Source organism: Notechis scutatus, chromosome 4 (assembly GCF_049901735.1).
Source record: "Notechis scutatus isolate UNSWTSFEM ecotype Mainland chromosome 4, rNotScu1.2, whole genome shotgun sequence".
NCBI classification, from domain to species: domain Eukaryota; kingdom Metazoa; phylum Chordata; class Lepidosauria; order Squamata; family Elapidae; genus Notechis; species Notechis scutatus.
Window position 1 is genome coordinate 96,297,366 of NC_142012.1, and position 15,554 is coordinate 96,312,919.

Consider the following 15,554-nt stretch of genomic DNA (forward strand, 5'->3'; position numbering starts at 1 on the left):
GCTCTATTGATCCGCAAAAAACAAACAGCGTTTTTTTCTTATCTTATTCATGTAAACAGTAACTAAGCTTCAAGAGAGTGCTGCTAACAGGCAACCTCAGAAGGCAAAGCACAGATGGTGGGAAAGTAATCCAGTAGCAACCTGTCTTTCCATCAGATTAAGAAATTCCAGGTTTTTGTTCTTTGCAATGAAAAGGAAGACAAATGTGTCAGCAAAGATGGCAGTGAGATGTCAGGGAGGAGGAGGGGTTGAAGATAGATTTATTTGGTATAAGAAAGTGAATATTGTAAAAATTCTCAAAGTGGTGGAAAGCAGCTATCAAAATGAGAATGTGTTGTTAACCAATTACATGTTCATAGGTAAGAGTTTCAGGGATCAGGATGCTAGAGTAAATAAATATATAATTAAATATTTTCTATTATTGTATTTATTTATTTAGCATATGGGTCCTATTATTGTACAACATCACAGCCCAATTATTTTTACAAGAAAATAACCATAAGAAAACTCTGTTATGTCCACAATCACTTTTACAATATCCTTAAAAAACATCTCCCTGTTAGTGTCAAGAAAATCTACCTACTGCCAATCAGAAGGAACTACTGGTAGTTCTCAATTTACAATCATAATGGAGCCTGTCCATTACAGTCATAAGCTGTGACAGTCGTAAAACAGGTTATCACATGGCCAAATTTTATGATTTGTTTTTGTGGTGGCCATTAAGCAAACCCATTGATCACTGGGAGGCCTTTTTGCCAAAAACCAAAAGTAAGGCCTGGTTTTAGATAAAAATGTTGTAAATTGCTGAGCAGTCAAAATGCAGTCAAGTGACCATGGGGGACATGGACCATGGGGTCCATTGTAACTTCAAGTGGTTTCCAAGCAACCAATTGTAACTTCCAAACTAATTTACTACACTGAATTTAAGAGGCATCATTTTTAAATTTTATTTTGGATAGTGTTTCATATTGGAATATGACACTGCACTCAACTGAGTGATGGTTATAGATCAAAAAGGTCTTTCTTTTTGCAGTCTTGAAATTTACTTTAGACTTTATATGGAAGAGAGAAGATACCTCAGTTTCGTAGAGAAAGGGCAAGATAAAAATAAGCAAATAAGAAAAATAAAAAATTATATCCCATTCTCTTTGTCAGGAATTCAAGAACTGTGCAAAACAGTCCTCCACATAAGAACATATCGTAATGTGAAAACTGTACATTAAATAGCACTTAATATTTAAATAATTAATATGTACTCCACCTTTTATTGTTTTTACAAATAACTCAGGGCAATAAACATATCCAATACATCTCCCTCCTATTTTCTCCACAGCAACAACCCTGTGAGGTGAATTCCTGACCCAGCTGCTTTCATGGCTGAGTTGGGAACGGGACTCAAACTTTCTATCCTTAACCAATAGGCCAAACTGGCTTTGAAATAATAATGCATATAGAAGAACTAATTAAATCTTGCAACATAGATCTTTGAAGGATTTCTTTCCTTCAAGGAGCAAGCCAAGATCGGAGTCCTTCAAAGGGAGCCAAGATTGGAGTCCTAAGCAGAAATATACAGCATGAAAAATGAGTCTTACTCTCTATTTCAGTATTTCTCAACCTTGGCAGCTTTAAGATATGGAACTTCAACTCCCTGAATTCCCCAAACAGCAGATCCCCAGAGTTGGAGCTCACACATCTTAAAGCTGCCAAAATTTGGAAATACTACTCTATTTGAAAAGACCGTTTTTGTAAGATGTTGGGTTGTTGTTCGTTCATTAAAAAAAAGGCTCTAGTGATCAGATTTAGGGAAATTATTCTTCAGATGATTTACAAGAGTCTGTAAGGCGCCTCTTTCTCTTGCTGATCCAAAGATGCTAAATTTGCAATGTCATTTTGACATTGCCGAGGATTATCTGATTTCCCACTGCTGTTTAAAACTCGTACATTTTTAGCAAATGAAATTGAATGGCCTTCTAGAGACTAAGACAGCTTCTATTCTACTTTTTTTAAAAAAAAAAATCTTGTTTTCTGTAAAGTGTTTATGTTTACATCAAAACTATATTTAAAAGGAAAATGTAAAAGTCTAGATCAAAAGACCAAGTACTGAAAGTCTACATTTTGAAACTGCTTTTGATTGGGAATGGAAATAAGATGCAAATTGAACTGACAATATACTTATTTTGAAAAAGTACAGAGAAGAGCAACCAGGATGATTAGGGGACTGGAGACTAAAACATATGAAAAACAGTTACAGGAACTGGGCTTGGCTAGTCTAGTGAAGAGAAGGACCAGGGGAGACATGATAGCAGTCTTCCAATATTTGAGGGGCTGCCACAGAGAGGAAGGGGTCAATCTATTTTCTAAAGCGCCTGTAGGCCAGAAAAGGAATAATGGATGGAAACTGAACAAGAAGAGATTCAATCTGGAAATAAGTAGAAACTTTCTGACAGTGAGAACAATCAACCAATGGAACAGCTTGCCCTTGGAAGTTGTGGGAGCGCCATCACTTGAGACTTTCAAGAAGAGATTGGACTACCATTTGTCAGAAATGGTGTAGGGTCTCTGGCATGGGCAGGGGGTTGGACTAGATGACCTATAAGGTCCCTTCCAACTCTGATTATCTGTTATCTGTTATTTTCTTTTTCTTTTTGAAATGGTACTGATAGTTCCATGCCATAATAGAATTAGGAAATAAGATCCTTGCAGTATTCTGATAGTAGATAATACTTATTGTGAAATGAGATCCCTCTCCAAATTTAACTACTATATTAGAAGCAAATATATCTTTTTCCCCTATAGTCTTCTGCAATCTTATAGTAAGGGTATAATCCTACAGCATATTAGTTTGGGTCCAAAAATTTGTAGGTTTTGTGGGACTGCCATTTGATTCCTTCCAATGTTTAGAAGCCCTTGCAGAAATGTCCAAGAAGAGGGGTGAGCCTTCCATGTGTAGAATTGGAAAGATCTTCATTTGTCTACTTTCAGAAAGGTTCTCAAAAATTATACCTGATAGTACAGACTAATAGTTTTGCCTATGATGGTCTCATCTGCTTGTCCCAAAGGTGCTTTTTCAAAAGGCAACTGGGCTTTGTATATTCTTGAAGATATTTCACTTCTCATCCAAGAAGCTTCTTCAGTTCTGACTAAATGGTGGAGGATGGAAGGATTTATAATCCTTACAGCCATCTCGTCTTGGATGAGAAGCAAAATGTCTTCAAGGAAAAACCAAGTCCTGTTGCCTTTTGACAAAAGCACCTTTGGGACAACCATGACTTGAATGACTGAGAAGCTTCATAAATGTATTGTCTTCTGCTTCATTGGAGTTTATAACATGACCTAGTTTGCATATATGAACAATGAAATTTCTAGTGAGAGCTTGGAAATATAGGTAGGCCTTATTTAGCAACCGCAATTGAGACCAGCAACAGCGAAACTGTAACTGCACTTATGATCTTGCTTCAGTTTTTCTTTGCTTTACAGATTCACAAAGATAATCAATGTGAGGATTGGTCATAAAGTTATTTCTTCATCACCATTATAATTTATAACTGGAAATGTCCCTAAATATAAACTAGCTGTAATCCAACTCTGCTGCTAGAAATAATGCCAAAATGGAGTAGATGATTTCAGAGAATATAATTAGAATAGAATAGAATAGAATAGAATAGAATAGAATAGAATAGAATAGAATAGAATAGAATAGAATAGAATAGAATAGAAGAACAGAGTTGGAAGGGACCTTGGAGGTCTTCTAGTCCAATCCCCTGCTTAGGCAGGAAACACTATACCATTTCAGATAAATGGTTATCCAATCTCTTCTTAAAAATTTCCAGTGTTGGAGCATTCACAACTTCTGGAGGCAAGTCATCCCACTGACTAATTGTTCTAACTGTCAGGAAATTTCTCCTTAGTTCTGGGTTGCTTCCTGCCCTCAGGTGCTTTGGAAAATAGCTTGACTCTCTCTTCTTTGTGGCAGCCCCTGAGATATTGGAACACTGCTATCATGTCACCCCTAGTCCTTCTTTTCATCAAATTGGACATACCTAATTCCAGCAACCGTTCTTTATATGTTTTAATTCGAAAGACAAGTTGAAAGACAATTATGAAATGAGAATGCCCTTCCTGCAGAATCACACATACCGTGATTCTGCTAGAGTGAAAAGCCTACCACTATTTTTCTGCCAGTTCTCTCAGTTTTGCCTTGTTTAGTTTTGTGGGGTAAGGAGGTGCAGAGAATCCTGCTCAAAAAGACCACCATGGAACAGAAAGCAAAGTTCATTGATTACTCATTGTCAAACATGAGCTTCAACTATGTAATTTGGTTTAGGATTCAAACCAGCAATTTGGAAACTGACTGAATTCACTTTGATTAGAGAGACCAATCTCAGTTTGGTATAAGTGGAAGTAGATACGTGGCTAATTTTGAAATGTGTGCAGATAGCCAATTATTAATCCTGCCAATGATAAAATGAATAGGCACAATGGTTCTGGTCTATTTTTTTATTTCATTAAACATTCCTCCCATTTAAAGGTGTTACTGAAATCTACCTTGGAATATACATAGATAAGCACCTCATTTACTGCTTCAAATTAATCAAAGCAGGAGGATTTGTGCAAGAATAAAAATCTAAATTTCAGGTGTTTAAAAATGAATGCATATATTTTAGTGGACAGTGGTTATAAAAATGGCATACAGATTAAAAATGGTTATGAAGATGGCCGAAACAAAATAACCTGAGAATGTTCAGACAGATAGTATCAGGAAAGTCATTCGCTTCTCCCTCTTTCTCCACTTGGCAATTTAGAAGAAAATGATGGACATCATAATATCCTTCTAGACCAGAAACCTAAAAAAAGAAAAATCAGTTCCTTTAATGAATGGCAGACAGGTGCTGTGCTCGAGTGAGGCTGAATGCAATGGTGAACAGGTGTGAAATGCAATTATCAATTGTGAGGCACCTGTAAAGCAAACTATGCTCTTTCAGGAACACTTTCAAAAGTAAACACAACTGTGAATATTTAAAAACAGAGGTTCATCAGGCTGGAAATCCACTCACTGCTTACCTTCTACACATTCTATACTTATAAAAATGATACAATGCCCTTTTGCAACATTTTCAAACCAGTGTACTAATCAATAAATCAAAAGAGACTTTCTCCCCCCCTGCTTTCTAAATAAGAGCTAAGTTGGAAAACAATCGCTTTTATGACCAAGGTTGGAGAAGGGGTGAAAACTTCATTCAGAGTTGTAATGCTCATTGCAAAAGCGGGTAAAGTTACATCATATCTGAAAAGTCAGCTGTCAAGTTAATGACAGGGAAGGCTCAGCACAAGCTATTCACAGAATTGTCTGGTTGAATAGTACTGGGCAGCATTGTATGTAGCCTATATTAGACTCTGTAGACTTGCAGTTACTATCATGCGCACGCTAGGAAATATTTTGCAGTACAACTGGAAAAAGAAACGGATATTTAAGAAGAGATTAGGCAGCCATTTTTCCAGAATGGTATAGTTCAGGGGTGTCAAACTCAATTTCATTGAGGACCACATCAGGGTTGTGTTTGACCTCAGGGAGCCATATTGGGCATGGCAAGGGTGGATGTGGCCAGCTCGACGTCACTTGTGTCGGGGGCACCTGTGGAGGCCCGAGCATCCTGCCAGTGAAAATGGGCTGGCGAGTTCTGTTTTCAGCTGTGACAGTCTCCTGCAACCCTCTGCCAGTGAAAACAGAGCTCAGGGGGGCTCCATTTTCACGGGCAGAGGCATCGTGTGCCTGTCCTTCACTGTTTCCAGTGCAGCCCTGTCGGCACTTTGTGGGCTGGATCTGGCCCCTGAGCCTTGAGTTTGACAGCCCTAGTATAGTGTCTCCTGCTTGAACAGGGGGTTGGACTAAAACAACAACCCCCCCCCCCAACCTCTTAGGGACCAGGGACCAGTTTCGTGGAGAGAGGTTTTTTCCACAGACCAATGGGGACGTGGTTTTGTATGCTGCCTGCATCCAGTGGATGGAGCTTCATTTTTGTTTGCATGGATTGGTTTCTTGCATGCCGTGGGCAGTCCACGGATCGGAGGTTGGGGACCCCCTGGACTAGAAAACTTCCAACTCTGTTATTCTGTTATTCCTAAAGCATGAATCAACTTCTGTGAAAAAGATACAGAATATGAGACGTAATCTTAAAAGAATCTGTCTTGTTGATCCCTGAAAAGCCAAGACCTCAATAAAACGACATTTTACTCCATACTATGAAGGACCATGGTGGCACAGTGGTTAGAATGTAGTATTGCAGACTAATTCTGCTGACTGCCAGCAGCTTCATTCTCACTAGCTCAAGGTTGATTCATCCTTCCATCATTCTGAGGTCAGTGAAATGATTATTGGGGGAAATATGCTGACTCTGTAAACCGCTTAGAGTTTAAAGCACTATAAAACGGTATATAAAGCTAAGTGCTATTGCTATTTGGTTAATGACGATTTGATGAACTATGAAATAGATAGGAAAGATGAGCTGGGAGAAACACTGAGGAAGCACCAGTTATGGATAGAATAAGGAAGTTGCTACTATCCGCTTGAAAGAAGTTGCCAAGTTTGAAAAAAACACTAATATAAAACATGCTTTCTTCATTCAACCCAGAAGCAAGTTGTAAAACTATAATCATGGTCATAATGCAGCCCTGGACCAATTTTTCAGTGTATTATGTCAAGAAATGAACAGAAAGTAAAAGATTAGCAACTAATATCATTAGCCATGCAGGCCCAAAGATAGCCAGGAAGCAGGCCCCTTGTCAGTTAAAAGAAGTGCTGAATTACCACCAGTTTATCAGATACTTAGGAACTGGTGGGTTGGCAGCACAAGGAAACAACAGCCAATGACCAACCATCAACACACCAATCAGCCAATAGGAAGGCACCGCACAAACACAACTCACAGAACAGCCCAAAGCACGGATTCCAGTAAAGAAATTCTCTGAGGATGCGCTTCAGCATAAGTCTGAAAGCTCAGAAGCAGTGGTGTATCAACCATTAAGCAGACAAAGCACGTGCTTAGGGCACCAGGCCCAAAGGAGGCACCACATCGTTGAGAATATGGCTTCACTTGTACAGTATGTACAAAGGAGTGGGGCACCAAGATTCGTCAGTGCTTAGGACACCAGTGAGTCTTAATCTGCCACTGCTCGGAAGAGTAAATGTCTGGTCCTGGTGACCAATCCAAATTCAATTTTGCAATAAAAATATTGTGTTTCTATTTGGAAATAGAGTAACAATGAAGGAGAAAAGTCCTCACGGGAGTTTTCAAGCTGAGGAAAGAGATAATTTTTTTACAGCAACAAGGCAAATAAAGGCACTTTGTATGCTTTCAAGTGGCTTGATCAAATCTCTTACCCTAGTGATATATTCAGTGCTCTGAGTAGCTTCTACTTTCACTTCGGGTTTATAATGCCACACTTTCTTATGCAAGATGTGATTTCAGCATTTTTCTTCAGAAGTATGAATTAAGAACAGATGTGGTTTGTCCAACAATGATTTGATTTTTTTCCCTCTCCATTTGTGATGATTTATTTCATTATTATTCAGAAAACATCAATTAACTTTTATTTAACATTTATTAAACATTCAAAATCCACTCCCATGCTGCAGAAGATAATTAAGGAATATGGGATATTAGGAATATTAAAGAATATTAGAATATTAGATAAAGAATAGAGAATATTAAGAAAGGAATGCTTTTGAATCTATTCATCAGTGTCTCTCAAGCTAAATCCTTTGATCTTCCCACTCATAATACAATACTTTAGGCTTGATAATTTAGCCTTGGACAGAGTTCTGAAAGTCATCTTCAATAAGAAATCCCTTTTAAATTTCTGGCTTTGCATACATGTTGAATAACTAGGATTTTTACAACACTGCTGTCAGATGCCTACTGCCAATTCTTCTATTTATAAATATTTCATATCTAATAAAATGAAGAAGAATAAAAGGAACTATGAGTGGGAAATCTGACAAAGTTCAAACTATCAGATATTAAGACAAATATCAATCTCTTATTCATATTTAGTAATATTTGTAGCTTGAGAGAGAGTGGGTTGCACTTATAATTGCTGCAAAGAATATCAGAAGCCACCTCTTTTCTATTTTTTCTTTCCTTTCTACTTTTCTTCAACTTTTTTTTCTTTTTTACACTTTTTTTTCTTTCATTTTTTTATTTTTTCTTACTATGTCAGTTTGTTTTATCTTCTTGTTTAAACTTTTTAACGAATGTTATGTACAAGAAAGAGAAATATCAATCTCTTGATTTGAGCTAAAAACATCTCTTTGGCTGATATGAAATATTTACTACTTGAAGATTTTTGCTAAAGAGCATTTTTGACCAATAATTTTGTGCTGAGAACTATTTTTATAACATGGTATGGAGTAAATTAAAATTTTCAAGTACTAAATAAATATTTGATTGATTGATGATGATGATGATGATGATCCATAAAGGCAGCATCAACTTTTATCAATCACACAGAAACATCCTGAAGATGATGTATCCCAGTCCATTTCTTCAGATCTAGCAACTTGATGCTGGTTATTCTTTTCTCCTCTTTCTTTCATCATTCCCAGCCTTATTGCTTTCTCTAGAGAGCTAGATCATCACATAATATGTCTAAACCATGATAATTTGAGTCTGGTCATGTGTAGATCATCTGGTTTAATTTATTCAATTTATATGTTCATTTGTTTTCTTGGCTCCCTGTGGTATTCTCAGGAGTCTTCTCCAGTGCCAAAGTTCAAACATTTCAATATTCTTTTTAGCCTGTTTCTTCAAAGACCAACTTTCACTTCTGTTGATTGTCACAAGAAAAAACAATAATGCATTGTGTCCCTTGGCTTTTTGAAATGGCATTCCATGCAGGTTTCTAACCTGTTTTGGATGATCTAACAAGTTTTTGCTAGCGTGTGACATTAAGGATACTGGACAATAGTTTTCACACTCTGTTAAGTGTTTTCACACTCTGTTACCAACTACCTTTGGTATTGGTAAGTAGACTCTTCCAACTTGTTGGCTAATATGTCTGTCCAGATTTGCAGGCATATTCAAGTAGAATCTGCACTTCTTTTGTTGCTTTCCATATTCCTGTCCATTTGTGTAGCCTTCCAGTTTGGTAGTGATCAGAGTGCCAATCTAACTTCATTTTCTACTCCTAGAGTTTCTTGTATGTTTCGGCTGCAAAATTTAAAAGGCCTATTTTAAAATAAGGATGGGAGAACCTACATAGAGGCAAACAACATTACTCGCAAAAAAAGTAAATTCGTGTGACAATTAAAGAACACTTAAGAAAAATGTGTATAAGGAAAACATTGAGTAGAAATCCCCTTCTCATTTTATATATTCACTGAATTTCTGAAGATGACCTGAACTGAAAGTGTAGATTTGTTTTTTGTGCAGTCAGTTCTTCCATGGGTATTAGAATAGAAATCCTTTCCTCAGCAACTATCTAAATATTTAAAAAATAAGGGGTATTTCATACATGTGTTAGATAATTTAAGGTACTTTTTAAATATCGTGTTTAAGTGTGCAGCAAGTGAAATGGCTTGAAATGAAGTTCCCATACATTTGGAGTATCTGTGAAGTCAAGCTTAATTCCTGGTGTCTACATTTTGATAGATCTCATAACCATAATTTTTCATTCTTCCGTCCAGGTGAATAATGATGATACTGTTTACTTGGTCAATGTTTAGGCCTGCAACAGAAAAAGAGGCTTGGGGTCAATAGTGGTCTGTGAGAATAACCTTGAGAGATAGGGGAAGAGGCTGTCCCACAAAAGACACCACAGCCTACAAAAGAAAAAGGGACATGGGAAGCATCTCAGAAGAAACTCTCCCTAGTTTTTTGGAGAGTAAAGTAAAGGGAGGGGGAGAAATGATTTCAGACTTGCAAGATTCCGTTACTGTAATTTTACGATAAAGATGGCATTAGTATTCATGGTTTGTGCTTCTTTTCTAGACTACCTTGAAGGAAAAAAAGGGTCTGGTTAAGTACAGTGATCCATAATATTGAAGTGGGTAAGAAACATTGTCCACAAAAGAGTGATAAGTTTCACTCAGGATGTTTGAAAATCATTTAAAACAGGGCTGTCAAATTCATTCATTGAGGGCTGCATCAGGGTTGTATTTGATCTTGGGAGGCCAGAGTGGATGTGGTCAGGGAGGGCATGGCCAGTTTGACATCACTCATGTCAGGGACACCTGTGGTGGCCTGAGCACTCTGCCAGTGAAAACAGACTCCCGAGCTCCGTTTTCAGCTGCGACAGCTTCCTGCAACCCTCTGCCAGTGAAAACAGAATTCGGGAGGGCCATCTGTGGTCCTCCTGAGCTCCGTTTTTGCTGGCAGAGGCACCGTGGGCCAGTCCTTTGCTGTTTCCAGAGCAGCCCTGCAGGCCAGATCTAAGCATCCAGGGGTGGGATTCAAATTTTTTAACAATTGGTTCTGTGGGCGTGGCTTAGTTGGTGGGCGTGGCTTAGTGGTCATGTGACTGGCTGGGCACAGCCAACTCAACATCACTCCCATTGAGGCACGCATCTCCTTGCCTGGCCTCTCATGACTGTAGAGATGCTGCAACATTCGTAAGTGTGAAAAATGGTCATAAGTCACTTTTTACAGTGCCATTGTAACTTTGAATGTTCACTCAACACAGGCAAAGTACCAGCAAAGGAGGAAAAAAAACCTCCAGAGAAGTTCCAGAGACAGGAAGTCTAGTCCTGTCAAGAATGTAAATAAGAGTTAACGGAGACGCAGTTTCTGTAAGCAACACCAGAATGTTTCCTTCCTGCCCTCCTTACAGGATTAGGCCAATAATTTCTTCTAACAACCGGTTCTCCGAACTGCTTAGAATGTTAACAACCAGTTCTAGAGAATAGGTGCAAACCTGTAGAATCCCACCACTGTAAGCACCCCACAAGCTGGATCCGGCCCCCAGGCCTTGAGTTTGACATCCCTGGTTTAAAGGAATACAGGCCATTTCAAACACCTAGCTAAAGCCAGGCATTGCTTTACACGAAAGCTTTATACCAAGGGTTCCCAACTCCTGGTCCCTGGACCAGCACTGGGATGTGGCATGCCAGAGACTAGGCGTGCAAACAAGTGAAGCCACATCTGCTGGATGCAGGCAGCACATAAAACCATGCCCCCTCTGGTCTGGGGAAAAAACTCTCTCCACAGAATCAGTCCCTGTTGCCCAAAAGGTTGGAGGCCGCTTGCTTTATACATTATTTTGGCGTGGACATCTGAACAATTTCTTGCCTCAAAGTCCTCACAAATCTTCTGGAATAAGACAACTCTTAGCCTGATTCTCTGTCCTTTCTGAAGGTGTTGGATTTCCAGTTCTGTTTTCTAATTACTCTGAGTGATTTCTACAAAGACCTTCCTCGTTACTGTGATGGAAATTTCCTTTACAGAACTATTTTAATTTACTTAATTTATCTTAAATTTGATTGCAGTGAGTACTCCTAATTAACCTGATTTTTTGGTGGTAATCACACACAATGGAATCAAATAAAAAATCCGGGGATGGATTGACCGGCACGCAGAAAGAAGCTGCCCTACGCACTTTAATTCAGCGCACAGGATATAGTTTGATTCAGGTAGGAACTTCCCTGTCACATAAAAACAACTTTTAGGTTGCTAATTTGAAAGTAAAACAAGGAGATGGATGTCCACTGCACTTCCCAATGGCTTTCACTAGAAGTTCTTCCCTAATATCTTTTGTTTCTTAAGGAGGATCAGATGCTACGTGGATTTTCCAGTGCCAGTGGTTTCCATTTTGATAATCTTGTGGCCAGAGTGTTTCCATGAACTGTCAATTCACATTGTAGCCCTGCATTCAACGTAACAATATGAACTGAGGATTCAGCAGAGGGACAACAAGGTCATTGATGATTGGTCTCAGATTTTTTTCCAATCAACTGCTCATTCTCTTACCTTCCATGTAGGTTTATGACTTTAAACTCCACACACACAAAATTGAATATGTTCTCATGCACTTTTTTCCTAAATATACTGTATGCACGGGCTTATATATTTCCTTAGACTATGCTTTTTACATAACACACCTAGATTTCTAGGCAGCTTCCTCTAATAATGCATTGCAACCTAACATAATGAGGTGCAAATATACACACAGAGAGACACAAACATGCACACACACACACATTTAATTTATCATGATGCAGAAAGTATATATTTGCAATTTAAATGAGACAATGAAATACAAAATGAACCAAGTTCCTCTTCATTCTTGCACAATTCCAGTCATCTTTATATTCTCTTTCCTTATGACTAGGTAAGTTCCTTAATCACCTGAGATGTAAACAGAGGTTCTAAAACAGATCTAATGGAGTCAAGACAGGACCAGGAGCAAATAAAAAGAGGATAAAGTTTAAGTGAAAAAGATATAACTACAGGAAGACAATTCAGTAATATGACTAGGGATATAAGCAATGTTGAAATTCATACAATTCCAAATTTTGTTCTTCTTTCATTAAGGAAAACGGTCAACGAAAATATGGAGGGCCACCACCAGATTGGAATGGGCTGCCACCAGAACGAGGCTGTGAGATCTTCATTGGAAAACTTCCCCGAGATCTCTTTGAAGATGAACTCATTCCATTATGTGAAAAAGTAATGATATCATGTAGTAGGTTTTCTTTTCTTTTGTGTATATTCAAAGGAATGATGTTATTGGCAGGACTCGTATCTAAAACAAGTAACATTTCTGTGCGGTGCCTGGATTTAACAGGAGAAATTGGAGATCATGAATGTATTTTTGTGGATGTGTGGATGCAACACATTTCTCCAGATATATATTTTTTCTAGAACAGCACTGCATGTTAGACAGAGAGTCTACCACAGCAACTCAGATGTTACATTTTCTAACATCTCATAGCTCATAGTCAAACCTTTGTTGGGCTCTCCAGAGCAGTTGGTTGCCAGGTGTAAATCTTATCCTTCAATTTATCCATTGTTGACACAGCCCTGCTCTGTCTCTGTCTCATTCACTTTTAATAATTGCACAAAATATAACCCAATTTAAATATTGACTGGAGGTAGCCAATTTGCAATTCCCAGTTAGGCATCCTGTTTTGTAAGTCCATGTGTAATCTATAAAAGTGATTTTACAAGGGCTACTTGTAAAATCACTTTTATAGATTACACATGGACTCAAATATCTTTGTGGCTGCCTCTATCATTTCTAAATATTGTTCTGGAGACATAATAATCTTCAAGATGACACAGGATGTAGTGCTGTTCTTAGACAAAGATGTCTACTATTTTGTAACTTACCTATATTTCAGAGGTGGTATTCAGCAAGTTCTGACCAGTTCTGGTGAACCGGTAGCAGAAATTTTGAGTAGTTCAGAGAAACGGCAAATACCAGCTCTGACTGGAGATTTTACAGTATCCTTCCCCTGCCATACTCACCAAGCCACACCCACAGAACCGGTAGTAAAAAAAAATTGAATATCATCACTGCTATATTCCCCAAAGCCTTTTAGAAACTCTTGAAGTGGTTAAAATATTACAATGACTAATCCACATCTATTTAGAAACTGGTAATTCCTAACTAAAATGGTGCGCACCAAAGCAGATCCAACTAAGGAAACATATCAGAAATAACTAAAAATCCATAATTTTGGGATCCTTTGTAACAAGTATAGTGATCACATGACCCTGGGACACTGCAACCATCATAAATATGTGCCAATTGCCAAGCATCCAAATTTTGATTGTATGACCACAGAAAGGCTGCAAGAGTCGGGTTTTTTCAGTGTCATTGTAACTTTGAATGGACACTAAATGAATGGTTGTAAGTCAAAGACCACTTGTAGAACAGTCATCTATCTCCTGAATTTATTAATTATTTTGGTACTTTTATCCTATGTGATATTTCTCATATAATTTACCTTACATATAATAAGTTATATAAAGAGGGTTTCTGTAGGCCCTGGGAAATTGGTGTTTTTAAACCTCACTCTTCTGTGTAAGATAAATGCTGTCAGAATGGAAACAACACCCAGGATACTTGATATCTAATGTGGAATTCTTATATCCAGAAAATGTTTTCAAAACTCAGTACATTTATCTGTAAATTCATATGGGGAAGATTCTTCATTTCCAAGAAGACATTGACATTCCTTTTTTATTTCTTTTGATGTTTCTCCTTTAGCCTATCAATTTAAATTGTAACATATTTAAAAGCTAAAGACTGAAGATATTTACTATCCCTTAGTGTATTTTACAAGATGAACCTACAAGCCAACACCCTTGTGTTCAATGGAATGCATTCCAACAGAGGTGGTATTCATCAGGTTCTGACCAGTTCTGGAGAAGCAGAAATTTTGAGTAGTTCGGAGACCGGCAAATACCACCTCTGACTGGCCCCGTCCCCATCTATTCTCTGCCTCCCGAGTCCCAGCTGATTGGCTGGGTCTTCTTTGGTTGCCCTGCACAGGAGAACGGAGCTGGAAATCAGGTTAGTGGGGTGGGGAGGGAATGGGGATTTTACAAGTATCCTTCCCGTGCCACACCCATCAAGCCACATCAACCAAGCCATGCCAATCCCACCAAACCACGCCCACAGAACCCATAGTAAAAAAATTTGAATCCCACCACTGCATTCCAAGCTTACACAAAATTTGCAACTCTACTGTAGAATATATATTTCATTTGCAATTGGTGACTTTTTTGTTTTACCAATGTTTCCTTGCTTGGCTTTATTTTTTAAAATTAGACTATTCTTCCGTGAATAAAGAAGTATATAAGTATAGATTTTCCTTGGAATCGTGAGCTTTCAAAAAGTCTTCTTCAGAAAAAATATCATTATTCCATTAGTAGATTTGCCACAGTTCCAGCTCCAGTCACTGCTTGGACTGAGTATCTCATATATGATTCTTCCTTGCATGTCCTGCAATTGATTTCAATGCTACAGGCTCTGAAATTATGTACTCTTTTAACTCTGTTCTGAAAGAACATTCTTACAACTTTCATTTGCATCACTGCTGCCACTCACATCTGTAAAAAATTTTGCAACAGCAACAATTACAAAGGAAATTTTGATGTCAGGGGTCAAAAGCAAGGAGGAAAAAGATAAAAATCAACAGTGATCAAATGTCCATGGAGGAAAGATCACAAGCCTTTGAAAACTGTGCAATATATTTTTAATTGATTAGCATGATTGAGATTGCAGTCTTGTGAGAGAAGGAGAGAGTAAGATCTGCATGTTATAAGGTACTTACAGGTCAGACTTACGACCACAGTGGAGCCTAAAATTTCAGTTGCTAAGCAAGACATTTGTCAAATGAGTATTGCCCCATTTTGCCACCTTTCTTGCCTCAGTTGTTCAGTGAATCACTGCAGTTGCTAAGTTAGCAACCCGGTTGTGAAAGTGAATCCGGCATCCCCATTGACTTTGCTTGTCAGAAGGTCACAAAAGGGGATCAAATGACCTTGGGATGCAGAAACAGTCGAAAAAATGAACACCTGAATTTTGATCACATGATTATGGGGATGCTACAA

The 15,554-nt window shown here is 38.2% G+C and overlaps 1 protein-coding gene across 3 annotated transcripts in view; it reads left to right on the forward strand.

The window, feature by feature from the left end:
- The window catches only part of A1CF (APOBEC1 complementation factor), a 54,756-nt gene that overhangs the window by 1,741 nt on the left and 37,461 nt on the right, over positions 1 to 15,554 (forward strand). For 2 of the 3 annotated variants that reach the window (XM_087964137.1, XM_087964138.1), the window contains exons 2-3: positions 11,480 to 11,623; positions 12,525 to 12,659. In XM_087964137.1, the coding sequence (XP_087820263.1) occupies positions 11,525 to 11,623; positions 12,525 to 12,659 (234 nt within the window). In that variant the 5' untranslated portion in view covers positions 11,480 to 11,524. Of the gene's footprint in view, positions 1 to 11,479; positions 11,624 to 12,524; positions 12,676 to 15,554 lie in introns of all 3 variants that reach the window. The other variant, XM_087964139.1, reaches the window with a different exon arrangement.